The 26,603-nt window shown below is 47.1% G+C and overlaps 4 protein-coding genes and 1 long non-coding RNA gene across 9 annotated transcripts; all 5 read right to left on the bottom strand.

Annotated features, from left to right (window-relative positions):
* Positions 1-2: 2 nt before the first annotated feature.
* On the bottom strand, positions 3-13,183 carry LOC136200364 (zinc finger ZZ-type and EF-hand domain-containing protein 1-like). Its single transcript, XM_065990752.1, has 78 exons — positions 13,083-13,183; positions 12,972-13,014; positions 12,836-12,911; positions 12,628-12,784; positions 12,516-12,575; positions 12,313-12,459; positions 12,137-12,260; positions 11,599-12,079; positions 11,406-11,540; positions 11,238-11,354; positions 11,061-11,167; positions 10,930-11,010; positions 10,782-10,880; positions 10,631-10,722; positions 10,516-10,574; positions 10,386-10,469; positions 10,268-10,333; positions 10,173-10,215; positions 9,993-10,115; positions 9,828-9,935; positions 9,723-9,770; positions 9,605-9,675; positions 9,432-9,549; positions 9,187-9,369; positions 9,026-9,133; positions 8,908-8,973; positions 8,687-8,855; positions 8,568-8,635; positions 8,455-8,511; positions 8,270-8,404; positions 8,115-8,216; positions 7,976-8,043; positions 7,846-7,927; positions 7,706-7,789; positions 7,538-7,649; positions 7,418-7,488; positions 7,274-7,365; positions 7,101-7,222; positions 6,835-7,044; positions 6,700-6,779; positions 6,557-6,643; positions 6,410-6,501; positions 6,248-6,359; positions 6,139-6,194; positions 5,962-6,081; positions 5,766-5,896; positions 5,540-5,712; positions 5,344-5,485; positions 5,240-5,291; positions 5,050-5,169; positions 4,951-5,000; positions 4,758-4,898; positions 4,613-4,708; positions 4,071-4,558; positions 3,935-4,017; positions 3,792-3,873; positions 3,608-3,741; positions 3,414-3,555; positions 3,303-3,356; positions 3,116-3,250; positions 2,945-3,059; positions 2,818-2,888; positions 2,647-2,760; positions 2,414-2,593; positions 2,263-2,363; positions 2,142-2,198; positions 1,981-2,088; positions 1,835-1,913; positions 1,689-1,784; positions 1,464-1,640; positions 1,195-1,391; positions 1,019-1,140; positions 864-954; positions 759-809; positions 597-713; positions 312-543; positions 186-263; positions 3-128 (listed from the first exon to the last, which is right to left on the bottom strand). The coding sequence occupies exons 1-78, from the start codon at positions 13,152-13,154 to the stop codon at positions 66-68; spliced, it is 8,859 nt and encodes a 2,952-aa protein (XP_065846824.1). The 5' UTR covers positions 13,155-13,183; the 3' UTR covers positions 3-65.
* Positions 13,184-13,633: 450 nt separating this feature from the next.
* LOC136200204 (uncharacterized) lies at positions 13,634-15,784 on the bottom strand. Its single transcript, XR_010673313.1, has 4 exons — positions 15,693-15,784; positions 15,518-15,646; positions 15,121-15,464; positions 13,634-15,058 (listed from the first exon to the last, which is right to left on the bottom strand). It is a non-coding gene; the product is annotated as an uncharacterized lncRNA (long non-coding RNA).
* Positions 15,785-17,516: 1,732 nt separating this feature from the next.
* On the bottom strand, positions 17,517-19,874 carry LOC136200351 (nuclear distribution protein nudE-like 1). 4 transcript variants are annotated; one of them, XR_010673358.1, is made up of 10 exons: positions 19,833-19,874; positions 19,653-19,777; positions 19,443-19,596; positions 19,235-19,383; positions 18,778-18,823; positions 18,337-18,717; positions 18,202-18,278; positions 18,069-18,147; positions 17,813-17,936; positions 17,517-17,759 (listed from the first exon to the last, which is right to left on the bottom strand). XR_010673358.1 is itself a non-coding variant. In XM_065990739.1 (9 exons), the coding sequence occupies exons 2-8, from the start codon at positions 19,733-19,735 to the stop codon at positions 18,072-18,074; spliced, it is 966 nt and encodes a 321-aa protein (XP_065846811.1). In that variant the 5' UTR covers positions 19,736-19,777; positions 19,833-19,874; the 3' UTR covers positions 17,517-17,923; positions 18,069-18,071. The 4 variants fall into 4 exon arrangements, 3 of the variants coding, with proteins under 3 accessions (XP_065846811.1, XP_065846810.1, XP_065846809.1); XM_065990739.1 differs by having other exon boundaries at positions 17,517-17,923; XM_065990738.1 differs by having other exon boundaries at positions 17,517-17,936.
* Positions 19,875-19,916: 42 nt separating this feature from the next.
* Positions 19,917-23,589, bottom strand: LOC136183859 (leucine-zipper-like transcriptional regulator 1). The gene is made up of 23 exons (XM_065970664.1): positions 23,472-23,589; positions 23,345-23,407; positions 23,213-23,269; positions 23,046-23,137; positions 22,894-22,993; positions 22,762-22,845; positions 22,649-22,703; positions 22,449-22,588; positions 22,246-22,392; positions 22,136-22,190; positions 21,960-22,070; positions 21,812-21,904; positions 21,669-21,755; positions 21,505-21,619; positions 21,378-21,445; positions 21,209-21,325; positions 20,982-21,156; positions 20,818-20,924; positions 20,740-20,762; positions 20,633-20,684; positions 20,483-20,580; positions 20,323-20,428; positions 19,917-20,266 (listed from the first exon to the last, which is right to left on the bottom strand). Exons 1-23 carry the CDS (start codon positions 23,570-23,572, stop codon positions 20,072-20,074), a joined length of 2,241 nt encoding a protein of 746 aa, XP_065826736.1. The 5' UTR covers positions 23,573-23,589; the 3' UTR covers positions 19,917-20,071.
* Positions 23,590-23,759: 170 nt separating this feature from the next.
* Positions 23,760-24,957, bottom strand: LOC136200217 (probable GH family 25 lysozyme 5). 2 transcript variants are annotated; one of them, XM_065990569.1, is made up of 6 exons: positions 24,666-24,957; positions 24,476-24,601; positions 24,278-24,423; positions 24,135-24,229; positions 23,979-24,085; positions 23,760-23,923 (listed from the first exon to the last, which is right to left on the bottom strand). In XM_065990569.1, the coding sequence occupies exons 1-6, from the start codon at positions 24,832-24,834 to the stop codon at positions 23,892-23,894; spliced, it is 675 nt and encodes a 224-aa protein (XP_065846641.1). In that variant the 5' UTR covers positions 24,835-24,957; the 3' UTR covers positions 23,760-23,891. The 2 variants fall into 2 exon arrangements, with proteins under 2 accessions (XP_065846641.1, XP_065846642.1); XM_065990570.1 differs by having other exon boundaries at positions 24,135-24,226; positions 24,666-24,948.
* Positions 24,958-26,603: the final 1,646 nt, after the last annotated feature.

A 26,603-nucleotide genomic window follows, 5' to 3' on the forward strand; every position in this document is an offset into this window, starting at 1 on the left:
TATGACGATAATGAGCATTGACAAAATCATTTACGACACCGTTCACGTGAGAAACACATAAGAGTTTAGATTTCCATTGAAGTTTCCGTCTTTTCTTTTTGACGACGACGAAGACGTCGTCTTCTTTTCTACTCCCCAAAACGCGTCAATTAGAAGACTTTTTTAGACTCAAAACCGGCTCTTACCAATGCCAAAACGGCAGCTTCGCTCGCTTTATTCCGAATTCTCAGCGCAACGCTCGCCAAAGCGACGTTTGTAAATCCCTTAGGTGTATTCATTACCTATATGCACAGCTAACAACTTCTACTAACCTTTCGGATGCTCCTAGAGACTGCACTGGTAGACGCAAACGATCTGCCGAAGGAGTCGACAACTCTCCATTTCTTCGCCAGTGCCTCGACAACGTAAAACAGTTCAGTGAGGCCACGAAGAGTCGGCGAAACGAACGTCGCCAATCGGGCGGTGTTCGCCTCCTTGTCAATCAAATCGTTGAACAGATCCCAGAGGGGTTTGAGAAAGCGCAAATCGACTTGGACGTTGCGGCTTAGTTAGTAGAACCTAATGAATGCGGGGAGCGATCTTTTTTTGGTTTTTACCTGGCTGCGAGAAAGAGCGCTCGCAAGAGAAGTCCGAAGGTTTTCAGTCGATATTCTCCCGTCTGATTGCACGCGACGCCAATCAGCACCGGCCACACGTCCTCGACGGGAACGGCACTAAAAAGCGAAACTAGTACGAATTTTTCATTACTGAAATATCACCTCTCCGCGTGTGATAGCATAGACGAAAGGAGAGCGTAGCCATTGTCGAAGCTAAAGCGCCAAAAATGAGAAAACAGCGATTTTTCAATGCGACGAGCGTTTCACCTTCCGCCCAGACGTCCGGTGACCGTGAATCGAAATCCCCAATTGAGGCCCAACGCTTCGCGAACTTCGAAAGAGTAGTAGAGCGTGTCGCCTGCAAGCGGAGTCGCGAGTAGAAAAAAAAAACGACGCGCGACGTCTCGCTCTCGCTCACGTACCGGCCACGTCGAAATTTCGCCACTTCGGCGACGACGGCGGACCGTAGAACTGTCGCTTGTTCACGTCGTGATCCGGCGAAGACGATATTATCAAGGCGTGCCGATCGCTGCCCGTTTCGCATCTGAAAACCGATCGTCAACGTGCCGGAGAATGCGAGAACCTTTCGCTAACTTGCCTCGGATCGAAGAAAACGCCGAGAGCGAGAGCGCCCGGAATGTGAACTTCTCCATGACATTGGGTCTCGTTGCGATACGGATGCTGCGACTCCTTCGCCACCGAAATCGTTCTGCGACGAAACATCGCGTGGCCCGACGTCAGCGCGAGAGCTTTAATCAAGTCGGGCGATCCGCAAGCGACGAATCGTTCTACAATCTGAAGAAAAAAAAAGAGAAACGACGCTAATTTCGAGCGCATGTGTCGTCTTTTTTTTTCATTGCGAAATACATTGCTAAACATCTGTCCGCTTTGGAGTTTTCGCATGAGATCGAGGAAGCAGACGAGCGTGACGGAATCGATGTGTCCTAGCGAGGAAAACGTGATCGTTTTCTCGTTCAACGGCCAGCGAGTCAGAAGTAGGCCGGCTAAATATCGAGCGTAGACAATTGAGAGAGCATCGGCAAGCTACGGAACAGAAAAACAAATAAAAAGGCAGCTGATTTCCCCCCGTACCTTAAACGACTGCATTCGCGCCTCTTTCTGATGAAGACCGTGGCTGAATTCAGAAACTTTCTGCGTGAGCATCTGCCGTCGTTGCTTGTACAGAAACTAAAAAAGAAATAGAATTAGTTTCGTAGACTCGTTCATATAGTTGTCACCTCATCGGACTTGTGATCCTTCTCTGGAATGACTTGAGAGTCTTTAGCCACGCCGAGCTCCTTTAGTGCTTCGTACGCACTTATTAATTAAAAGACATTATAATAATTTTCTACTGTCAAACACTTCATTTGATTCTTTTGCACACCTGGGATCGACGCCTGATTCTTGTAAAGGAAATCGCATTACTCCGAAGTCGGCGAGAAGATCTTGTCTTTCATCGCCGTCCTCCTCTTCGACAACAGGCTTGATTTCCCTACCGTTGCAACGTCGCCGAAGTCGTAAACATCGGGCATTTAGCGCACAAACCATTTTCGCGCTTCTTTGAGAACAGAATCACTTGGACGAAGTGCGACGCCATCGTAACTAAAAAAAAGAAGGCGAGCCGCCAAGTCGCGTCAAAAACGAAAAAGTTTTTCCTAAAAAAAACCTTCGCTGAACTTGCGTCAACATCTGACTGCGATCGCGATTATTCAGTTCGTATATGGCTCGAAGCCACGACATCGGACACCGCACGGCCTCGAAAATAGTCTACTCGGAATAAAACATAAAAGACGAGCAGACTCGACATCAACTCGTACCTTGAATGTTGATTGAGTCGTTTTATCCAAGCCCGCTAGCGCATAATCGTCGCTTTCCGTCTCCGGGTTGTCGCCGGACACTTCCATGTCCTCCGTTTCGGATTTGGACGTCACTACGATGCGACGCATCCATCGTTTCGACGGCGCTTCCGCGTCCCGATAAAACTTCGCTGTGGTGATCTAAGACCACACGATTACTGCTGAATAATTGCCTTCTTTTTTTCTTGTTGTACTTCAATGAGCTCTATTGGCAAATCGTGCGCAATTGTTGTTCCCTTGCACGCCAACGTAATAATCCTGGGTAGACAGCCGGCCTCAAGAACGGCGCAACAACGATCCGGCGACGTCTACAAAAAAACAACCCCGAGTAGTCAACTCTAAACAGTAAACGTCTTTTTCTGTACTCGAACGTGCGGAACGATCGCCTTCATGCTCAGGGCAATGACACGAACAACTTCCACAGACGTAAATGCCACTGCATCCAAAGATAAATCTTTTGCAATCAATAGTAGGGGGTTTAATATAGACTACCGTGTTTTTCGGACGCCAGCAGACAAGAATTCAGTAAGACGAGCAAGAGCTGAAAGATTTCATCATCCGAAAACAAAGGCGGCTGATCTAAGACGTCTTCGAATGACAGACAGTTCTGAGACGTTGGAGAGTCGAAGACAAAGGTACGAGAACCGAAAATTCGTCACTCACTTTCGTCAGATCGGCGTAGCCGCGCGAAGCCAGATTGATTCCGCTCATGCGATGGTCTTGGAATGATTTCAGCAGCATGACTTTGCGTTTCTCGCCGACGTAAAGCCGATTGGCAAGTGCGCCGTAATGAGGACCCTACAAACAAACCAAAGTGAATTCTGTCCCGGAAATTAGAAGACGTTTTTACCTGGGGATAGCCAGCTAGAATCTGCAAAATGTGAACGAATTTCACATTGGGTGCCTACGAAAACGAAAAAGCTTAACAACGGAAAGAGTTGGACGGTAAACCGCTTTCTACTGGTTCTTTTTCTTCTTCCATGTACGTTATCAGTTCTTTGAGTCTCCTGACTATTATGAGTCTCAACGATTGCCGCCAGACGGGCGTCATAGCGATAGCTCGCGTTGCTTCGAAGTACGCAGTCGAAGCGCTGATGCTTCCTCTGAAGACGAAAAATAAAAAATTGCTGATAATACGTCAATAGAACGCGGTACTTTTCAAGCAATAGCCGTCCGCAAGCGAGAAGATATTCCAAAGTCGTTTGACCCAGCACGGTAAACGAATCCGTATCTTCTAGCAATTTCTTTTTCTTCTTTTTCTCGATATAAATAACCGCCTCGTCGGAGACCTAAAGAAGCGTTTTTGTTCGCAAAGCAGCGGTTTGACGCGGTATCGTACTTCGGGTCCAATTCTTATCAGGTATTGACTGAATACTCCCAAAGTGGCCATATGGGCGTCGCTCTCTCCTGAATCCGGCTTTCTACATTTTTTACGGACGAGTAGAAGTCTCCCATGAGGTGTTCGCATGCACGAACGCTTACCCGAGTTGCCTGATCAAGGCAGGCAACAAAACTTTAGAACTGTAATCTTTCAAGTTGCCGCCTAATTTAGCCCAATATGAAAACTAAACAATTCGCATGAAAAACGAAGCCCCCAATTGAAAAATTCATCTCAAACCTTGTCGACTGGCGGAAGAGTCAGCGCAAACACCGCAACGTACTTCAAGCGTCTCGTGTTGAAGAATTTCTTTTCTTTTTCGTCGAATTCCTTCAATCCCGGATAGCTAATCTCCGGCTCGCTCTCGAGCGCTTCGCCCTCCATCGCCGTCGCTCCGGCGTCGTCAAATCGACCTTCGAGTGCCATCATCATCTCCTCGTCGCCGGGTCCGCTTCGCATCTCCATGAGCATTTCGAACATCATCTCCCTCGACATGGGCCCGCCGAAATCGTCCGCGTCGTCGTCGTCGTCGTCGCCGTCGTCGTACATGTGACGAAAAAAGAAAGGCGACATGCGACGAGCGTACGCGTACGGCATCATCATTCCATGACGTCCGCCGCCCGCCATTGGCTTGCCGCCTCGTCCGCCGCCGCCGCCGCCGCCGCCTTGCATCGCGCGGATGCGATTCATGAACGCGCGCTTCGCCGCCTTCTGTTTCCTTTCTTCATCTGAGATGAGAATCATTTACGATGAATTGATACGAAATTGTGCTCTTTGTTTACCGATGAGGTGAATCCAACTGCCGATTATTGCTTCTGACGTTATTTTAGCGTGGTTCAGGTGCTCGGCCAACGCCGCCTTCCACAGATCGCTGCCAACTAAAGCGACAACGTTAATAATAATAATCGTATTCTCCTCTACACGTACTCTTCTCGGGAGGCGACGCGTAGACGAGATCGTAGACGAATGCGGCGAGACGGCTGACGAGCATCCAAGCGTGATGACCGGCGTGCGTTTCCGCGTGGATGACACGTTTTTGATCGTCGGCAGTCATGACGGTGTCGAGGGCTAAAAGAAAAAAAATTAAAGAAAGAATCGCACGTTACGGACTTTCTCGTACCAGCCGACGATCGTGTCGGCACTTGGCAACACGAAGATCCGCTTATGGAGCTATAGAGCAATTAGAAAATAAAAAGAATTGAAGAGGGAGATTCCTTACATCGAATCCCTGTCTGTATGGTAGCATCCGAAACAGACGTATTTGCGAGTTTTATCCACTATCCTTTCGTATTTCTGGTACGTGTCGAAGACGTAGCAGTTGCACTGGTGGCACTTTTTCCTACGCGCGCAAAAGGTGCATGAAAAATCGTACAATTTACAATAATAATAATAATAATAAAACGTCCTACTCCAAGAACACGACTTCGTGACCTTCGCTGTGCGTCTCAGGAAATCTCTTATCTTCATCGAAACAATAGAAACATCGTAACCTAGTGATTTTTTTCTCTCTCACTTTCGTAGCAGTCTTTGCAGATGTTTCCCTCGAGACAGACTTTGCAAAAATAGCGCGTTCCGGGAGTCTCCTTTCCACAGCTCATGCAGTGAGGGGTAAGGCCAATCTGGTCGCAATAGAGAGCGGCAAAACAGTTCATACGCTGAAATAAAAGCCAAAAAAATTAATAGAGCATCGATCGTATCATCTGCCTCACCCTCACGTCGTCTTCGGACGTGCACTTGTTCTTCTCTTCGTCTAGCCATATCAGAACGTTAGCCTTGGCCTTGGGAAGAAACTCCATCCACTCCTTATACGTCTTAAGTAGTCGCCGATCATTGGTCTCTTCGCTATCGTTCTCGTCTTTATAGCGAACCGGCTCGTAGCCAACTGGACGACGAGTAAAATTTTAGCACGGACGGTGAAAATAGCGTGTATCTTACATCGAGCAGCTTGGAGAAGAAATTCGAATACATTCGCTTTTGTGAGAAAGGCCAAGTCGTCGGAATCCCAAGCGAAATCGAAACAGTGCATGGTGTAAGTTTGATAGGCAACGAAGCACGATCTCGTAATCCTACCGATACACAGAAAACGTAGATTTATCGAGTGGCGGAGAACTGCCACTACTACTCTACTGACGGTTGAGTGGCGTAAAGGGCTTTCAGTGTTTCCATTAGAAGGAGCAAGAGTCTGTGATACGATTCGCGCACGTTGCGAACGAGGTCGGCACCGCATCCTTCCAAGCCACTGAGATAGCTCCTGCATAAATAAACGAGATGAGAAACGCGTCTTCTCCTAATTCAGATAGCAGCCTACCTTGGAAAATCCGATTGGAATTTCAAAAGGTTTTTCAAAAAGCACAGCAAATGAATCTGAAACGAATCTCTCTCTACAGTGTTAAGATATACTTATCGATTCCTCTTACCGTGATGGAATTGTTTTCCCTTTTGCACGCTGACATGAAGTCGGTGGCAAAAGCGAACGCTTCAGCTCTGACAGAAGCCTTGGTCGACCGTTTAGTAAAAATTTGTTTCAATCTAAGTGTGATATATACAAAAATAGATGAAGGCAGCAAAAGCGTGTTTACCTTTCCAGTGAAATTCCTTCGAGTCTGATAAATTCAAGTAAAGAACTGGCAGTTGAGCTTCGAGTAGACGATTTACGTTCTCGTGCTAAAATCTGGTCAAACGAGTTAGTTAATTAAACATCGCTATAGCAGAATGCCAAAACTCACGTGTCTGAAGCTGTGGGCCTGTTTCGTAACAGACGACAGTCTTGACCAGTTTTTAGTCTTAATCTTCCACTGAGACGAAGTAGAAGTCTTGACGGCAAGTACATCTATCTCTACGGTGGGCTCTGACAAATAACGTTTCTTACCGTTTGATCACGTTCGGCAAGAGACGTGCAAAGAGGATTCAACGTAAGCAGAAAATCTGCCTTCTCTCGACAAGCCAAAACTACGCCGGGGCACAAATTACCAAACGATTTGAGTCCAATTTAACTGAAATGTACCTAAGGAGTCGATTTCGCCTCCGCGCTCTTCCTCGTTCCCATCCACCTTTTGTTTTTTACTAGCAGGAGGTTCCGAGTCGGCTAGGTCCTTTTCTTTCTGAATGAGCGCCCGTCGTCTCTCGACCAGAGTCCAACGCAGGGACTCCGCGGCGTTGAATGCGTGGATGACGCCAGCAGGAGGCTCGCCCGCCGCCGTCGCTCCGCCACCAACTACGAAAGATGTAGATGTGACCCTGGCCTTCAAAATAAAAATTTGGCGAACGCACCAAGTCGAATGAGATATTCGTGTAGACTCGAGTCGTGCCACAAAAGGGCGCCGAACGTTGCTCGAACGGCAGAATCGATGAGCTGATTTCCTATGCGCACACGAGGTTGTTTCTTCCAACAGCTGAGAAAAGATATAAAGAAAAGGAATCCAGTCACAAGAAGAATCTATTACTATTCAATCAATTCGTTTCCTAAGCCTCCTGTTGCAGTTGAAAGTGATTGGAGAAAACTTCTCAAAGCCAAATTCGCCGAATTTTTGTCACTCTAATAACACGGGAAAATAGAAAATAAAAGAACAAGCGTACAAATATCTTACGAAAGTCTGAGACGACAGCATCGCTTTCCAAATCGCACTTCCTTCGATGTTTGAATCTTTGAGAGAATCGTCTAGACAAAATCTTAACGCTGCGACTGCGACGATCGACGGATAGCTAACCAGGTCGCTCAGCAATGCCCAAGCTACAGATTTGACCACACAACGTCGCCAGGTGAAGATGCAGATCGTACGCCCAACATAAAGAAATGATTGGACGTCCCAGAGCACTCAGCTAAAGAAGAGCGTAAGCTCGTAATTCCACGCAGAAAAAATAGCACAGGTAGTTACAGAAAATTTGTATCCCCACGCGTTTGTGCTGCTGTCTGAATGGAAGAAGAACTGCAGACGATTTTTACTTCGAATCGTTATGCTCTGCGTCGCAACCACATCACGCGAAAAACGTCAAAAAAACGGATAGTGCTTCCTACCGAAGGCCACGTGTCCGAGCCAACTTTTCCGTGATACTTACGAACTTCGCCAGACGAATCAGTGAACTCCAGGTAATCGTACCTGCAAAGAACGTCATTGAAAAGACAATGCCAATTCCTTGGAGCGTGCCTCTGCTCTGTTTCGCACTGCTGGTCGAATTCGAGTCGAAAAGAGACGCAACCCAAACACTCGAACGTCTAGAAAACGAGAACAATATATTGTGCAACGAATCGGTTGCGGTGTGGTGGAAGACAATGTAATTCTTTACCTGGCGGACATTGGTGTTGTTTTCGTACTTGTGAGCCGATTCCCTTGTCCACGTCTGCAGCACGACGTTCGCTTCGGTCTTCCGAAAGAACGATCCGCGCGGCTAGAAATTAAGGCGAAATTTTTATCGATAATCGACTGCACGCAATTTTTCACCTCGGGAAAAAGGTGGCGAGCGTCTCCGATTGTCGAAATATCGTTCAGAGTAGTCGACACGGGCAGAAGAGCGCGCAGAATTCCGAAGCACCACGGTTCACTCCGCATGAAAACGTCGAGATTCAACACCGCCATCTATGCAGAACGACATGTCGCGCGCGCAAAAAAAAAAATCAATCACTCACAAGCTGCCTAAACGCCATTCCGACCAACGACTTCTTCAATCTTTCGACGTACACAGTCTAAAGAATTTCTCTTCGAGGTTAGCTAATTTATGACGAACGTTTATTCCTCCTACCGTCTTCTTCTCAAACGCTTTCACTCTCTCCAAAAGACGATACGAACAGTCGGTCAAAATTTGCGTATCTGCGATTTCATTAATTAAAATCGACAGAAAAAATCGCGCGTTTTCCTTACATTTCATCATGACCATTCCGACGGCGTGCCGCTGTTCGTCCGTCGCTGCGCCGCTCGTCAGCTGCCCGTACGCCCACGTGCACAAGCTCCTCTGCAACGCGCACAAAAGCTGAACAAGATCGCTGGGACGGTGCACTGGAGGATGACAGGGAGTCAGCCACTTTTCGGCCTAAACCAAAAAAAAATCGACTAAAAAAAGTCTCTTCACTGCGTCGACGAACCTCTGCCTCGGCGACCCGAGCCAACGTCGACAAAATTCCCAGAGCCTCTTCACCGGTGAAATTCGCCTTAGAGAGAGAAACCCAATTAAAATTGACTCCGTGATCGAATCCCACTCACTTCGACGAGGCCTTGCGGCAAGCCGAGCAAGCTGTCGGCGTCGAGAGTCGTATAGAAGCGATAGAGCGACTCGAACGTCAAACTCTGCGACGGCGTTCGTATGTTCTCCTGAGAACGTCGTTATGATTACGAAAAAAATCTCGCACAATGTCGACATTCACTTTGAGTGACGTGATGACTTTGTTCATGTGAAAGCGTCTCGTCTCGTCGTCGGGAAAAAAGACTTCGGCGCCTTCGACGATGACCGTCGTCGCGATCTGCTGAACGCTGCTTCGATAGCGATTCGGACTGTCGACGATGTCGCTCAGGTGCTGATAGACGTCGCAGGTCAATAGCTGATGAGCCTTTGGATGACGTCGATCGGTAGAGTGCACGAAAACTCGTTTTTCCTCTCTCTATCTCTTACGTTTCGGTCTCGTCGCCAATCTTCTCTTTCTTTGCTGTTCGGCATGCTGAGATGCGGGAGAAGGTATTTGAGAAGATGAAGGAAATAGAAGCGAGCCGCTTCGTGACGAAAATCAGACCTAAAACAGTAGAGACGATGATCAAGGTCACCGCGTAGTGTACACGTGTCTTTACTTGTCCAAAAGGGTACTATAGACGTCCCAGTAGAGTCGCAGTGTCACGCCGTCGACGTCCAGACAAGGATCCTGAGGAAGTGATGAAAACAATCGGCATTACATTAGAAAAAAAGTACTTTTGCTGGAAATACTCGATCGCCTCTCTGCTGTTTTGAAACGCGAAGCTATACAAAAAAAAAGAATCAATACAGAATTGATCCGAAAACGACGTAAGAACTGACTAAGCTATCGGCCATAGACGCGGCAAAAGCCAAAAGATGCAGAGCCGTTTTGTCAGACGGAAACGGCACGTCCACTTGGCTCAAGTCAGGAAGAGCAGCTTGACACTTCTATACAGATAAGCTCGCTAGTACGGAGAAATTATTGCCGAAAAAAATCAAACGTACGAGACTAAGCAGACTGTCTTCAATGCCATCTGAAACGTCGCGATAGCCATGGCAACGAACGTTGACGAGTCCAATTCTTTCGGCTGTTTCCGAACGAGGACCAAGAATCTTCACTATGTAATACTGGAGAAGAGAACGACGTTGGACGCACGTCCAAATACAGTCAATAACGTAACCTACTCTGCCGGGTCTGACGTCATCAATAGGAATTTCAATGTCGTCCCTAGAGGTCAATAGAGCATCATTATTTATTATTAATATTTTAAAAAATCTACATTTCAGGAGCCGTTTCAAAGTAAGCGACGGGATAAAGACTTCCTTTTGATTGGTTATCAAGCGATCTACGAGAAGAGAATACCAAAAGAGCACGGGCTAGCTTTCTCAGATTCGCACTGGTTCCGAAAGGCTTCATACTCTTCCCGACCCCAATGATTGTACGAGGCCAAAGTTTCGGCGAACTCCTCCTCCTTGAATTCCCTGTACGGAAAACGAATGAGAAAGGGAAGCTGGCGGGAGAACGTACCCTTTGATGGTGCAGACGAGAATGAGACCATTTCTGACTCCGTTAGCTCCGCGAACAGTCTAAAAAAGACGGGTTCACTATAAAAACCCGTTCTCGTTTCGCGAGAATTCGTTGCCTTTAGCGAGAAAGACGTCGCTTCAATGCGAAGTGAATCGGCGCACTGAAAAACGATGTTCACTTGAACCTTTCCGTCGGCTGAGAGATAGGCTGTAAGCAAGGAAACACGGATTACTAATCAAGTGGAATATCCTTGCGTGCACGATTACCTTTTGAGCTCCAAGGCGTCTCCAGAATGTTGCCAATAGCCGTGTCTTGACCTTTTTCGCCGCCGTCGTTGTAGACTATTTCCAGGTCCAATATTTCGGCTGAGAGAGCGCAGCTATTCAAGCCCAAGCACATTTACATGTAACTCACTATTGGCCTGAAAGGCGAGTTCCGCGCTTTCTGCCAACTGGTGAAGCAGAGGCACGACGGAGAGATGAATTTCGGGATTTCCTGCAGAAACTCCCTAATGCACCCAAAAATTTCGACTAGTCCGGGGTTACTCAGTAGAAGCTGAGCCATGCGTAGAATGTGAACTATCGAGCCCCTGGCTACGGCTAAGCCGAGTAGAGCGTGAAGTCCATCGGAACTAATGGCACCTGACGCATCGCTAGAAAAGAAAGCGCAAGCCTTATCCCCCCATCCCTTAGTGAGGCAACGCCGTCGGCTCTAGGGCTAACTGGAGCAGATTCTCAAGAAAGTCATTCACTTCATTCAGTATAGATTCGGAAAGAAGAGCGGGACGCTCGGAGGAAGCCGGCGCTATAGAGAGCGGCGGCATCCCATTGACAGCCAATCTAAAAGAAGCAATAAATACATTTACACTAATAATGGAAATCAACACGCGCCTCGATTGTCGCAACAGAGTGTCACGCAGCTGCGAACTCGTCGGCATCGCCACGGACGCGACCGAACGAATCATGCTGAAAATCCACAGCGCCGACGAGTCGAAGACAGTCGTCTCCTGTCCCACACCTCCAACACTAAAAAAGTAATCGAAATTTGCTCCAATGACAATAGAAAGGGGGGACTACTACTAACTGGACGCCTTTCATGACGAGACATCGAATCCGAATGTCCGAACCGCCGTTCTGATTGTGCCGAAAACCGACGACAATGACGGGATAGTGTCGACGACAGTTCCGCAGGAGCGATATCCTTCCGGCGACCCCCTTCGCTATCTTGACGTCGGCGAGCTGCTTCATGCCCTTCGCGTGACTTCCCGCCGTCACCTCGATCGTTGACGGAACGAAACTGTGATCCGACGGGAGCACGTGAACGTCCAATCGATGAACGATGACGTTCGGCTTGACGTAAATTCGTATCCAGTTCTTTCCCTGTCGGCCGGCGCCCACCTGCCAATAGTCGCCGAGATTGCCGTTCACCATCTTGTACGCGTCCGCCTGATTGCTCGACGTTTCCAGGCGAACGAAACACTTGCGCGTCGGCAGGACGCTGTCGCCGGACGCGGTCGGCGCGTCGACGTCCATTGGAGGGAGAGAGAAAAAATTCGACGGTTTTTCTGATTTAATTAAAAAATGCAAATATTTGATCAAAAGACGTGCCTCTGTCTCTATACCTTTTTTCGCTGCCGAGTTCATGAAGTGCTGAAGGAGGCGATGTCTCATCTTCAGCAGGACCGTATACATGTCGAGAGAAGGAGGTTGCGTTATTTCGACGGGCGGCCTATTTCGTCTGAGAAACTGACACACACAAAAAATACCAACTTGCCTTCATTATCATGTGTATGCATACGGCAAGAATCTTTGGATCGAGATCCGAACTCCACTCCTTTTTGTAATCGACGGTGTCAACGATTCCCGGCATGAGCCCAGACTCTCCAAACTTCCAATTCAAATCTGATAAAATTTCGGACGGCGACCCGTCAATCAATTTCAAAATCTGAACGAATCAATAATTAAAAATCCCCTCCTCTCCCCTCCAAAAAAAAAACGAACCCGCCGAATGTGCTCAATGTCCAAAACCCCTTCCCCGTTAAAATCAAACTCTTCAAACATCTAAAAAATGTCCCTTTCAGTTTCAATTCCCTCCCCGAGTTTGTACCGCAACCTTCATCGCTTCGTCTCGACTGCATCCTCGCCGAATCCAAAACTCGCAAAAATCGGTGAACGTCATCAAATCCTCCGAACCGTCGCGTTTCTTGTCGTCGAGAATTTGCAGCAATTCGTTGCGATATCTGCGCAACGGTGGATCGATTGCCACCGATCTAAAGCGGCGCGCACCTTAGAATATTTCGCTATCGAACGATCGACTCTACTTGATTTCGGACAACTCTTCGCGGAGCGCTGCGGCATCGAAGAGAACGGAAAAATCGATCGGCTTCTCTTCTCCAGCTGCGACGACGAAAGACGTCATCCTTGCTTCTAATCCTAATCGCGAAACGCGTCTCTCACCGTCTTCGGCGAAGCGATGATGACGACGAGGCCACGGAAGAATCTACGGATACGACAACGCGTGAATCCCCCCGAGAAAAGGGCGTCTTCGTGACGCGGATGATAGTTTACGTCGTCGATCGCGTCCTCGCCGCCGTTATCGTCTTGAAACGGGCGATCTTGTCCGAATCCCACGTTTCCCATGAAGGCAGCCTCCACGCGGAGAAAATCGGAGAATTGATCCCGTATATAAATTGTGGACGCTTTGCTAAGAAATAGGGACCCAGAAATAGTTCGTACGAAGTGGACTTCTAATCCGAATGCCGATCCATCGAAGCAAAAGCACGAGGTCAGGAACCGCCATTTTGAAGCCGCCATTTTTTTGGCGCCAACGTGAAAAGCTATATTGTCTACAGTAGCTGCCCTAACACAAACGCACTGCTAGAGATACGATATTAATTGTATCTATAACTAGACTTTACTAGTACTCTAGTACAGTTGATTAGCTAGTGGCAACTGCTGCGAGAATATTGTGTCCAAACCGCTGGAAGATATGGCGGGGGCCTTTGAACGCTCCTGGCCCTGACGTCAACGAGGTCTTGCATTTCTGCGGTACAAACATGCAGACGTCTCCTGGTGTCTCAGTGCTAATTTTTTTGCAATAACTTATCAACATTCGCAGGCTATGATCGAGTAATTGAGCTAGATTATAACTTGAGACGCAGACTAACTCATATAAATATGCCGCCCCCGCAACAATTAATAAGGTTATCTGTCTAATGACTCCTCACTCCCCAACCCATTTCCAGGGAAATTGTCGCCGAGTAATCATTGAGTTGAGTTGTCTACTTCATAGTCGTTAGGTTCTGCCCCGGCCCGTACCACAAAAACAGGACGGTGCCTTGTTGCTGTCTCACTCCACTTCAGAAAGAGCTAGCTGACAAGCGCCAGATCAGATCGTCGAAGTTATCGGTTAACCAATATGAATGGATCAATCAATTCCACTTTCAACTCGACGCCGAATTCGAGTCTATTCAACGATACGGAAGGCTCCGCGTCAATCGACTTTTTTCTGTACGTGCAACTGACTGTCATCGCTCCCACAGCAATTCAGAGCATTCTTTGCGGTATCGCTCTCATCGCTATCGCACGCATACCCGCTCTACGCACTGGTGAAAACCTCTTTATGACCAATTTGATCATCGCCGACGTGATTCGCACATTTGTCGGGATCTGGCTCGCGGTCTACTCCATTGGCACAATTGAGAGCGACGCTGAAGAAGCTCATCACGGCAGAGCTTGCATAGCTTTTCTCTTTCTCTGGCATTTCCAAATTTTCTGGTCAATGTGGGGCACCGTTCTCATCTCCTTCAGTCGTTATTTGACTATCGCTCGCCCATTTCGACCGAGCATCACAACTCGAAAGGCAGCATTGGCAATTGCTTCGACGCTGACTGTTGGAATTGTTGTCGCCTCTTTACCTTTTTACACGTGGGCTAAATACCGACTCCGCTACATTTCGAGCGAATACTACTACAGATGCTCAATAGATTACGATGGCACCAGCAAATACATCACCTTTTACATTTTCTTCTTTGCCAGTTCTTATGCCATCCCTCTAGCACTGGTTACAACTCTGCTCGTTATGACCCTACACAAAATCGTTCAACAAACTATTCAGCGAAGAAAGCTGCGTTCAGGCGTCGTTGACTCCGGCAACGGCGGAAACTCAACAGAAAAATTGCAATCACCAGTGATGGCTAACTCGAAAGCCTTTTGGTACGTTATCGCTGTCGTCTCGACGAACGTAATTCTTCCTGCTCCGTACATCATTGGAAGACTGCTCTACCACCAACGACTGGAAATGGAAGCTCTGTTTAGTGTCGGTTCAATCATTATGAGAATAGATTTCGTCATCAATTCCATACTCTACGTTTTTTGGGTTAAAACGTTTAGCCGCTCACTCTTGGATATTATTCGATGCCGAAAAATACGTTCTAGTGCCGTGAGAATGTAGTGAGACATCACAGGAGATTGTGTCAGTAAAATTCGACTTTTTCCGAGTGTTGTCGTCGTTCTTGTTGAGTGCGTAGATAAGCTTTTATGCCCTGTGAACGCAATATACAATCAATAAATAGTACAAAGCACGCGGATTCCAGGCGTCGCTTACTTCAACATCGTATTCCGTGTAAAACAAAGGGAACAAATCTGAGACGCTTTCCCGTAAGCTTTTCTAGTTCTATGTTACTTTTGAGAAACCCAACCGTTCGTTCTGTCAGCAAATACTGTATTTAGTTAGTAGAGTCAGGCCTTTCTTTCCGCCACATGAGAAGGACATTTCGTTTTCGAGGCTCTCTTCGTTTGTATCGATGACGTCATCAAAAGCGTTTTCTGCGTTTTCGCTCGAAAATTCTTCTATTGGCTTCGCTGGCGATTCGATTGGCGTTTTCCTGAGCGGATTGATCAATTAGGAAGACAGCGGTAAGCGTTGAACGTCCGTTTGACGCGATTCGTCTAAGGAATGGGCTCGATAAGTGAAATCGACGAGCGCGATTGCGTTTTCTGACCTAAAGGCGGCTTATCCGAGGACACGGAGCTCGGTGAAGACATCAGCGAAGACAAGAAGGCTGAACGAAGAGTTGCGGCGAGCACACGGCGCTTTTTCTGCAGCCGATCTTGAACGAAGCGAAAGCGCGCTAAGGGACGAAAATGAACGGCGAAATAACGAAGGAAAAGACTTACATAAAAGCGTCGTTGTTTAGTCGAACCACGTTTTCTCCGCCATCTTCTTTCGATGAAAGTGCGAAATCTTGCACCACCTAACGGGATTGTTATGCAATCAATAACCAAAAACCGGTATTCAAACCGGTTTTTGTTTCGCGCCTCTATGTTACCGACCAACCAGAGCGCTGGGCGAGCCCCACGTGATTGCAACGGACCAATGAGCACGCTGGGCGGGGTTACGCTGTTCATAAGCGAAGTGCACACCGATTTTCCTTCAGTTGCGGCTGAGGGTGGATGTTTCGCGGTTCGCTGCGTCTCGTCCTTGAACGGACCGGCTCGGGGGAAGGCAAAAGGCAAGTCTGGATTGGCGGATCAGCGTGGCCCACGGTTTTTACCGTGCCGGAGCCTGTAGGCAGGGCGAAGGGGGGCTTCGGCCTCGGTACGCGCACTGGGCAAAACGATCGCTGATGTCTTATTGTTGCCAACAAGCACGAACTGCGCTAGGCTCGAGCGGTTACGGCTTGGAGGGGGTGTTCAAAAACGGTCTGGTTGCCGGCACTTTTCTCACCCGATGGCACGATTAGACGGAGGATGATCCGGCTCAGGTGAAGTCAATTCGGCATTGCACTGTCTTTCTTGTCGGCCTCTACAAGCAGTGGTCGGCCGTTCTCCAACTCAGAAGCCCTGGTTCTTAGCCTTGTGCTTACCAATGCGGTCAGGTATCGTCGCGCCGGGGGACTCGGTATTAGGGACCGACTACTCGTCCAGGCGGATACTGATTGAGCGGGCCGATGAAGTCGCAACTCGCCCGAAACTTTTTGGAAGGGAGTCATCGCTTTGCGAAGACTTCCCTGGGCTACGAAGCGTCCGAACCTCCACGCGGTGTAGCCTGGATAACGCTAATACGGACGCAACAAAAAGGTACGTACGACGATTATTTGGCAGTGACTAACTCTTTTTTTTTTAGGTGGAAGCGTGACTCTTTTTTTAGGTGGAAGCGTGGCGCGAGGGGCGAAGATAGGACAGAACGATCGAGTTCGATAGCGAGTGTATGCATTTTTTGTATCTGAATAAAAATATGTCGTAAAAACGATTGATCGACGAACTGGCGTGCGTCATGATGTCTCCTCAGCGTCGTTCTTCCAAGCAACGAAAGGCGAACTCCTATCCTAACCAGCAAATTCGAACGCGCTTCGAACTTTGGCCTCGTAAAATATCGCCGCAATAGATATTATACGATCGACAATCGATAGCACGGCTCCCTTCGTCGAACGCGGCTCGTCGTCATGAATGGCTACGAGTTTCCCAGCTCCAGTGCATTCGTTCGCCGATAAAATAACCGCCGAATGGCCGCAATCGAACGTCCTGGCGATGCTAGCTCGTAAACTTGACGCGTTCACGTGACGAGACATTCGACGCTGAATTCGAGTCTATTCAACAATACGGAAGGCCCCCCGAGCATTCTTTGCGGTATCGCTCTCGTCGCACGCATACCCGCTCTACGAAATGGTGAAAACTTTATGACCAATTTGATCATCGCCGACGTGATTCGTACATTTGTGTCGCGGTCTACTCCATCGGCACAATTGAGAGCGACACTAAAGAAGCTCATCACGGCAGAGCTTGCATAGCTTTCTCTTTCTTCTGGTCAATGTGGGGCACCGTTCTCATCTCCTTCAGACGTTATTCGACTATCACTATCGCTCACCCATTTCAGCCGAGCATCACAACTCGAAAGGCAGCAATAGCAATTGCTTCGACGCTGATTGTTGGAATTGTTGTCGCCTCTTTACCTTTTATACGTGGGCTAAATACCGACTCCGCTACTTTTCGAGCGAAGACTACTATGAATGCTCAATAGATTTATGAAGATCTGTTTAGCGTCGGTGGAATAATCATGAGAATAGATTTCGTCATCAATTCCGTGCTCTATGTATTTTGGGTTAAAACTTTTAGCCGCTCACTCTTGGATATTATTCGATGCCGGAAGATACGTTATACTTCTGTGAGAACGCAGTAACGTCACAGGGGACCGTGTTGGTAAAATTCGGCTTTTTCTGAGTGTTTCTACGCGTCTTGTCCAGTCTGTGAACGCAGTACAATCAATAAATAGTACAAAGCGCGCGGATTCCCACGACCAGGCGTCTGATGTCGTCGATGGCGTCCTCGTTGCCGTTGCGATCTTGCCCCTTATCTTGACTTCAACATCGCATTCCGTGAACGCTCTTTCGAGAAACCCAACGTTCGTTCTGTCAGCAAATACTGTATTTAATTAGTAGAGTCAGAATAAACTAGAGTACACCTGCTTTGTCTACGGTAAAGGACGTTTTAGTTCAGACTCGCGTGCAACAAGAACTTCTAACGGCACGTGGACACAACAGTAGAATGCCTTACAGTCTATACGGTGATCTTAACAACTCCATTGGGAGCTTGCACAACGTCATTGGAGTCCCCGCGACTGTAACGCTTTGCCCTTGAGAAAAGAGACAAATAATATAGAATGAGAGATTCCCAATGAACAAATTACCCTCGAGACCCCAAACCACTGTTCGCCGCCCTCACTTTCTTGATGTGCCGAGACGATGCCAATTTCGATTCTAAAGCCTACGCAAGATATCATCATCACAGACACTCTCCCACGTCATAGGAGGAACCGACTCACCCCGACTTTTCGTAACAGATCACCGACTATATTCAGCGCCGCTATTCGCGACGACGGCGTCAACGGCACCGTCACTTCCGTGTGAGATGCGGACGGATTCGGGGTTCCGGGATCGGATGGGCCCATGATGGGAGTCGAGTACGGCGTTGGAGGTAATGCGGTGGGCTCCGATCCGTCCACGTCGTCATCGTCGTCGTTGTCGCCGCCGCCGCCGGCAGCGGCGGCAGCGACGACTTCGTCGGTTTTCTTTGCCGTCGTGGCACTTCGTATGGCCAATTCGGAACGCAGGTCGCGCGCTTCGTCTTTCAGTCGTTGGACCATTTCTTGGAGGCTCTCCTTTTCGTCCAATTCGTTTTCGAGCATGGCATTTCGTTCGATTGCCTAGGCAGAAAGATTTTCGGAGATCTCGAAGCGGCAACGAGAAGCCAGAACGGAACATACAGAATTCAACTGCCGATCAAAATCCTCAAGAGACACAACAGTCGCACTAGAAAGAAAGAGAAAGAAAGAAATCATTGAAGGAGAGAGACAAAGCCAAACGGATCCAAAGGCGTCATGAAGGCTTATCAGATCAGAGACTTGCGCTACCTCAGACTCTTCCCTTTCTCTACGCTAGCAAGCATTAAAAACGCCTCTAGTAACTCGTTGTCTCTCTAAGACAAACAGACACGATAACTGAGAGGCCTGCCACTGATTTATTGACTTTAACCACACACATTCTCAATCAGATTAATTGATTGAGGATTGCCTTCCTTTTACTACCGTCTAAACTCTTATTATATCCTCATATCCTCACGTACGTTATAGGAACCCATGAGAGACCAAGGGCAAACAGATAAAATAGAAGACCCTATGAGCTACCACTATCTCTCTCTCTATTGTCGTCTCTAGTACTCACCGTTGAGCCCGTTCGAGATCGTCATTCGTCTGCTCCAACTCTCGAACGTACTTCTGCAGCGTATCGCGATGAAGCGTCAGCGTGGCGACCTCTTCCTGAAGCGAGCTGACGTTGACGAAAGCGTCATTCTGAACCGCTTCGAGTCGTTCCTACGCGCGCGCGAGACTCAATCGCAAAAAAACGTTTCGTCTCGTGTCTCGATGCGTGCCTTGAGCGATTCGTTTTCCATTTCGAGACGACTTCTCGCGCCTTCCAACTCGCGAACGCGCCGCTCCGCTTGCTCGAGTTGCGCTTCGAGTTCGGCTTCGAGTTCTCGACTGCCTTCTTGAAACTCGTCTAGTTCGAGTCGAGCCTCTTCGAGGCTGATCGACGAGAGTCGCGATTACTAGGGGATCGTATCCCCTTCGGGGGAGTTCACCTGAGTTCGGTCTTTTCGAATTTTTCCTTCCAGTGGGCGATTTCTTCCTCTGGGGACGCGAACGATGGCGGAGTGGCGTTCATCGGTGCCGTTTGGGCATGTGGGATCGAACGTGATCGATCTGGCTAACGAGAGACGATGGAGAACGCGCGACGAGTTCGAAAACAACGAGCGGCGTACCTCGTTACTCGATTTGCGTTCTTGTGTGTGATGAGAAAGCGTCACGTGGGACGGAGGTGACGAAGTGCGTTAGAACATATCCGGGTTCGGCATTTTTTCAAACAAACATATTCAAATTGAACTCCTAGCAACTCCAATAAAAACGTCTCTCTCTCTGTGGATAAATGGAGTGCAGTGGCGCGAGCGAGCGTCTGATCAATTAATCAATAAAAGTTATGAAAGATATCTTTTAGCGCATATTAGACTATTTCATGCCTGTCTAACGCGGAGATGCTCATATGATCGGCAAGAGCATCAAGAACATCCAGTAGCAGATCCTTTGGCAAATTGCGAACTCTCGATGTCCTTGCCACCTGCGGAAAATGCTGTACAATTATGCTGAGTGCATGTCTCTTCATGTCATGAGCTTCAATTTTGTCAGCTGCTTCCAGAATCTACAGAGAAAGAGAGAGAGTTGCAATGCCATCTCGACACAAGTTTGTCCCTGCACCTCAACTACGTTTCGAGGCGAAACGTTTGTTTCAAGATTCAATTTGCAGTAGACCTGCAGCTGATTGTTTGTAAAACCGTAAAATTGAGGAGCAGCAAACAAATATCTAGATATTAAATAGACTATTTGAAAGTGGACGACAAAGAGAGAGAGAGCTAACAGTGAGTCCTCTGGTGGCATGTTGACATCCCCGTAATAAATGTAGCGAAGTAGGGATTCAAACGCTTGAGGTGACGGCACCGTTTCCCCAATAGAAATCTACGTGAAAAACTTTCTCCCCATTGGCTTTGCCATCCTAATTTACGCTCACATTCACTTCATTCTTCTCTGGCATAAATGATCGAAACATAGCCTCAAAATACCTACAACAATTAATTAAATACTATCCAGGCGTTCTCTATTTATAAAAAATAAGACCTGCATCTTGCAGCCAATACAGCCTAAAAATTCACAGACTAGCGAGGGAGAGAAGAAGTATTAAAACCCCGTTCATACCTTGTGACCGTACACTGGAGTTCCGTTCAGCAGCAACGTAATGTCATAAAAGGGCTCGCCCACTCCTTCAGTAAGAAAATTCCTCATGTCCGTCTCAAGAGAACTTCCTTCGTAAGTTGAAAAAATTAATCTGACTCGTTTTCATCACTGTTTTGGCTGCTTACCAACGCCTGACGTTATGGTGACTATTGGCTCTGGCGATCCAGCCAACAAGCCCAGCGGTTGCTCCTTTCGTCGCACTATCTCGACCATCAAGCTCTTCCCCAAGTTCTCAAACGCCGGACTCATCACAATGCTGCGATAGTTGACGTCTTTTACAATAAATCGAAGGCAGTGCTCCTAAGCATTCATCTCAAACAAAAAAGAACGAACGTATTAGACGAAAACGTGCCTTGATGCAATCCAGTTTGAATTCGGCTGCATTCTGTAGGGCAACCAAGACGTTGTTTTCACCAATCGCTAGTTCGATGTAGTGAACGCAGAGCTGTTCCAGCCGCTTTAGTTTTAGCTGGACGAATTTAGATAACATAGTCTACGTACGTCCAAGAGAGACGACGTACCGTTTTTGATATGGAATAGACTTCCATTATCAACTTTAGATCTTCGGTTGATAGTTGATCAATTTGCACTAGAATAATTTAAATTGCCTCCCTATGAGTGTGTCCTGTGTTTCGACAAAAGTACCACCTCCATTGAAGCAAGGGTGAATGGCATCCGTATACATAAAAACCATAGCAACTTTAAATGCTTCTGGTTTCATGTCGGGAAAAGAGATTTCAATTACTTCGGTCTCTTTGCCACTCTGTAAATGATAGAATACTTGCTGGCGTATTCCACAGCGAGGTGTCTACCTTTTTCTTTGCGCTAATGATGGACTGTCTCAGTACGGAAGATCGCGCGGCGACCATGGCACTGTGACCGGAGATCTTTTTCCGATCCTACGTCAATCGCCACCAAAATTGGTTCATTCAGCTTCTATCTCAGACAGACGTACTTTGCCTATGATGAAGGCGACGTCACAAAATTGCTGGTTCTTGAATAGACGTCCGAAATCGTCTTGAAGAGTACACTTGGGATACGTGGAAAGCTGCAATAAAGATAGTAACTCTTATTAGAATTAGGCAAAATCTGTTCATATCTACCTGAAACCGAAATATTTCTCCACTTCGCGCATTGTCGCCGACCGTTCCGCCAAACAAATACATGGAATCTTCCTTGACAGCAGCAGAATGAAACAGACGCCCGGACGGCGACTACAGCAAAAGCAAACGATTATATAGAAAAATATCTCGGACCTTAGACATGACATGGTACTCACCTCGCTATCCTCCGTTGGCTGAATGACTGACCACTCAAGCTTATCCAAGTCAAAACTAGAACGTTACATGTGTGAGCACCTTTGGAATATTTGAATTATGCCGTTTTTACCAGTGGAGTTGATGAGGTAGCTTGTTGTCAGCTGCACCGCCAAATACGTACAGGTGCTGGCCCAAGGCAACCATGGAGTGGCCGTAACGGCGCTGCGGTGGCGCCGTTCCACCAGTTGGAAGGTTCGTCGGAGTGATTCTCGTCCACCTGAAAAGAATTTCAAGATTGTGGCATTTTTCAATTTGTCTTCGCGTCGTTTTCGCCTTCTTTGTTTGAAACGAAACTGGTAGAGTTTGTTTGTGATCTTTGCGCCACTTTGGCCCGAGAAGACGAACATGCTGTCTTGCGTTGTAGCCACGGGAAAGTTGCAGCAAGTCGGCGGACAGTCACCAGTCTGCTTGATCTTTATAAAACATACGAGGTTAGGGGGAAGTGAACTATTTTAACTGTATTTATCCCCTACTTCTTCCCATCTGGGATTTTCCGCATTAAGAGGAATCGCCCACATATCATTCAGCCTATCAAACGCTCAAGACAGGTGACCCACTTTCATTAATTAAATAATTAATTTCCTACCTGGCATTTCCGTCGTAACCGGCGAAAATCCACAGCTTGTTGTCGTAGACAGCGGCGCCGTGAGCTGATCGAGCAGGCGGAAATCTAGCAAAAAATTTCAATTCCAAAAAAATTGATTCTAAGATCAATTACCGTCCTTCGATGTGTTTCCACTCGTACCACTGCCCCGTTGTAAACTTGTACTCAAACAGATCGTTTTTATTTCTCAAATTTGAATTCGAATAGATGTCCCCTAGGAATTCAATTCCACCACCAATCATATCTCGTGCAATTCCTTGTAGTACCAGTATAGCCTCCAAAGACAAACATGCTGTCCTTATAGACGACAGCTGAGTGATGATATCGAGGAGCAGGCGGAGCTCCAGTGGTAACCACCCTACAATAAAAAGACTTTCGTTTATGTATTGAAATAAATTTGGTTTTTCACTAAAAAATTGATTTTTTATCCTACCTGCCCCACGAATTGTCTTGACAGTCGAAACGAAGTAAATCGTTGAGCATTCGCTTTCTGTGGCGCACACAAGGCGGGGGAGGGACCACGCCCTTTATTATGGAACGCTTCTCTGCGCTTTCTTTTTCTCACCCGTTATCGCCGCCAAATACGTATATGGCGGTTCCCCACGACACGATTGTGTGCTTCGATCGCCTGAGCACATCGAAGAGGGCGATTTATAGAAAAACCGCGGTGCATCTCTCGCTTTTTTTACTACCTTGCTCCAACAAATTCGTCGCATGACGGCATTCGTCGCCAGCGGTGAACTACTTCTCCGGGATCAAAATTGAGAGAAAGAGTTTCTGGTACTTGGGACATTGCGGTTGGTGTGACGTTTCTGCAGTAAAGTGCGCTAGCGAGAACGTTCGTTGCAAACCATCTATGGTGCAACTGCTCTTTCTTCTCATCACTGGCGCCACAGCGTCGGTCCACGTCGTCTACAAAACGCAAAGCGGAAAAGCAGCAGCAAAGATAGACGTCTACGGCCCAAATGCAAGAACGTATCCTCTGAGATTAACCATGGATGTGCTGTGATTGACCGTTCTACGTGTACTAGTAACTTGAAGGTAGCAGAACAACGGAAACTGTGAGTGAGACAAATGACAAAATACTGACTGACAGGCACAGTTATTCATAGTTAACGTTTCGTGTTCTCATTGACGTTGACTCCTGTGTGTATTAATTAATGCTATTCAAGTTATTTGGACAGAATGTAAGAGCTTACCGCAAACCATGACATTGGGATGATACTGCTTGATGGTAGCCTCTTCCCAACCTCCAAACTTTTCGAAGTCATCAAAGGAGGGATCGTTGTTTTTGTAGCGAGGGTACCTACATTATGTACTAATCAATTGACGGCGCAGCGTGCACTTCAGTTTACCAGAGTGGAACTGATTTACCCTCTTCATAGTCATTGCCCATGATCTCCTCCCAATAATATTTGGATGCGTACACACCAGTGTCTTTGTGAATCTGCTAGTATTAATAAAAAGACAGTTCACGCGTATACTGAATCCGTAAAACCTTTGCAGTGTCAAACATAGTTTTAAAAAACTCTTGGTGTTCTTCTTTGCTATCCGGCCAGTACCATTCGGATATGTTTGGTGAAGTTCTATTGTCTTCGATGTCTAGCCAAAGGGTGCGGTAATGCAAGTTTTTCAAGGAATTAACTGAAAGGCGGAACCCTTTAATTAAATTAGATCACAGTGTTGCTCATGAAACCTGTTTTGGACACTTGCTCTGCAGGATTTCCACAACAATAGCAAGGGAACAGATAGACGTCCACATCGCTCATTCCAGCAGCCTGTGCATTTTCAAGAGTGCCCCGGGCACTCTCGTCCAGTTCACCTGAGCAAAGAGCGTTCCCATTCACCCAGTACTGAGTGGATTGAACCCCCCTCTCACGGATTACCGGTACTGCGGTGAGCCCTCACGATAGCAAAGCTATACCCTTCCTTTTTGAGACACTCGAACTGGGATTTGCTAACGATTGTCGAGACGTCGACGCCCTTGCGCTTGACGCAAGCTGAATACGCAAGATGACAGAAGAGCACTTTGAAGATAATGACGGATGATATCATGACGGCGTCGAGGAAGGGGCCAAGGCGGACCAGCGGACTACTGCGCGGGCGCTGTTTCACTGGTATATCTATGCTGCCATGTGATCGTTGGGAAACTGGTGCAAGCCGTGCATAATGCAATTAGGAGCACAATAGACCCTTTTCGGTGAAGGAGCTGGCCGCAGAGCCCTGGAGCCCTCCTGGAAGCTGCGAGAGTGGCCCGGATGATCAACCGTCAGTTTGAAATTTTGCTCTCTCTTCTCACGTTTTTGGCAATCTTCTCACTTGTAAATATTTCTCGAATTAGTGAAAAACATGATCATCGTTATTCTCGTTTTCCGAAATCATCGTTTTTTCCTGAATTTTCGTCAAGTTTTCAAAAAAATTTTCTAACTTCGTCGATTCTTCCCGTATTTTACCCGCGTGATTACGTAATGGTTTTCAGATTCTCTTTGAAGATTAATTATTGGGCCATATTGGTTCGTCATCGTTTCAATTACAAAATCATGATGGCTCGTCATCGTTTTCAATTCAAATTCAAGATTGACTCTCGTCTATATTCTTCTGTCGTGTATTTCAATCGTGAAATTTGCCAGGGTTTTTTGCTACTACTTCTCTTCCTTTGTGGGGATGTTGAGCTTAACCCGGGCCCTGTGAAATATCCGTGTGGTTGGTGCAGTAAATCGGTTAGATCTGATCAAGAGAGTATTCTTTGTGATTTCTGTCAACGTTGGTATCACTCTAAATGTGAACGTCTGCCACCTTCTGATTACACTTATCTCTGCTCTGAATCAGATTCTCTAGAATGGGAGTGTTCCCGTTGTGCTCTTCCATTCACAAATTTGAATCTTCATTCGGATGAATCGTCGTCATTAGACTCCATCATACTTGATGACAATTTGAGTTCCACATCGACTGATTCAGTCATGATTTCCGCATTGGATAATGACACGTCTTTGCTCTTGGACCCTTCGAATCTAACTCAATATGGGGAGCCTATCACTTCTCTTCGGTCCTATCACTGCTCAAACTCTGGTGTCATCTTTGCACATCTCAATATCAACAGTCTTATTGCCAAACTGGACTGGATTCGACTCATTCTACGACGTTGTTCAGTGGATGTTCTGGCACTCTCTGAAACAAAGCTGGATGACTCCATCTCTAATAATTTTCTTTGTGTCGAGGGATTTGAGCTTTTCAGAAATGATCGCTCACGTCATGGCGGAGGCGTCTGTTTATATGTCTCAAGCAAACTTTGTTCTTCATCACTTCCAGCTCCGGATTCACTACAAAATCTAGAAGTGATTCTTGCGGAAATACGCCTTCCTGGAAAATTGAAGAGTATTGTGGGAGCAATTTATCGTCCTCCGTCAAGTAGTGTCTCCATCTTCATCGACTCTCTTTCTTCAATGTTAGATCACATCTACTCAGCTTCGTTCTCAGATGTTTTGCTGATGGGGGATATAAATGTCGATCTCTCGAGCTCCTCGAAGACTTCAACGCAAGTCTCAGATTGCCTTGATCTCCTCCAACTAAAGAATTTAATTACTTCTCCTACTCGCGTCACTTCGTCTACGTCATCTCTTCTGGACGTAGCTTTGTCATCGATGCCAAGTTCCTTTACAGCACCTGCGTCTATTGATGCATCGGGTATCAGTGATCATAACCTTATCTGTGTCGCCAGAAAGGTGCATCTTTCATCGTCTCGTCCTCCTCGTTTTTCTCGCAAGCCTCGAAGTGACTCGTCTGCCTTGGACTTTATTGAAGATCTTTATCATGTCCCTTGGTCT

Source organism: Oscarella lobularis, chromosome 2 (genome assembly GCF_947507565.1).
Source record: "Oscarella lobularis chromosome 2, ooOscLobu1.1, whole genome shotgun sequence".
NCBI classification, from domain to species: domain Eukaryota; kingdom Metazoa; phylum Porifera; class Homoscleromorpha; order Homosclerophorida; family Oscarellidae; genus Oscarella; species Oscarella lobularis.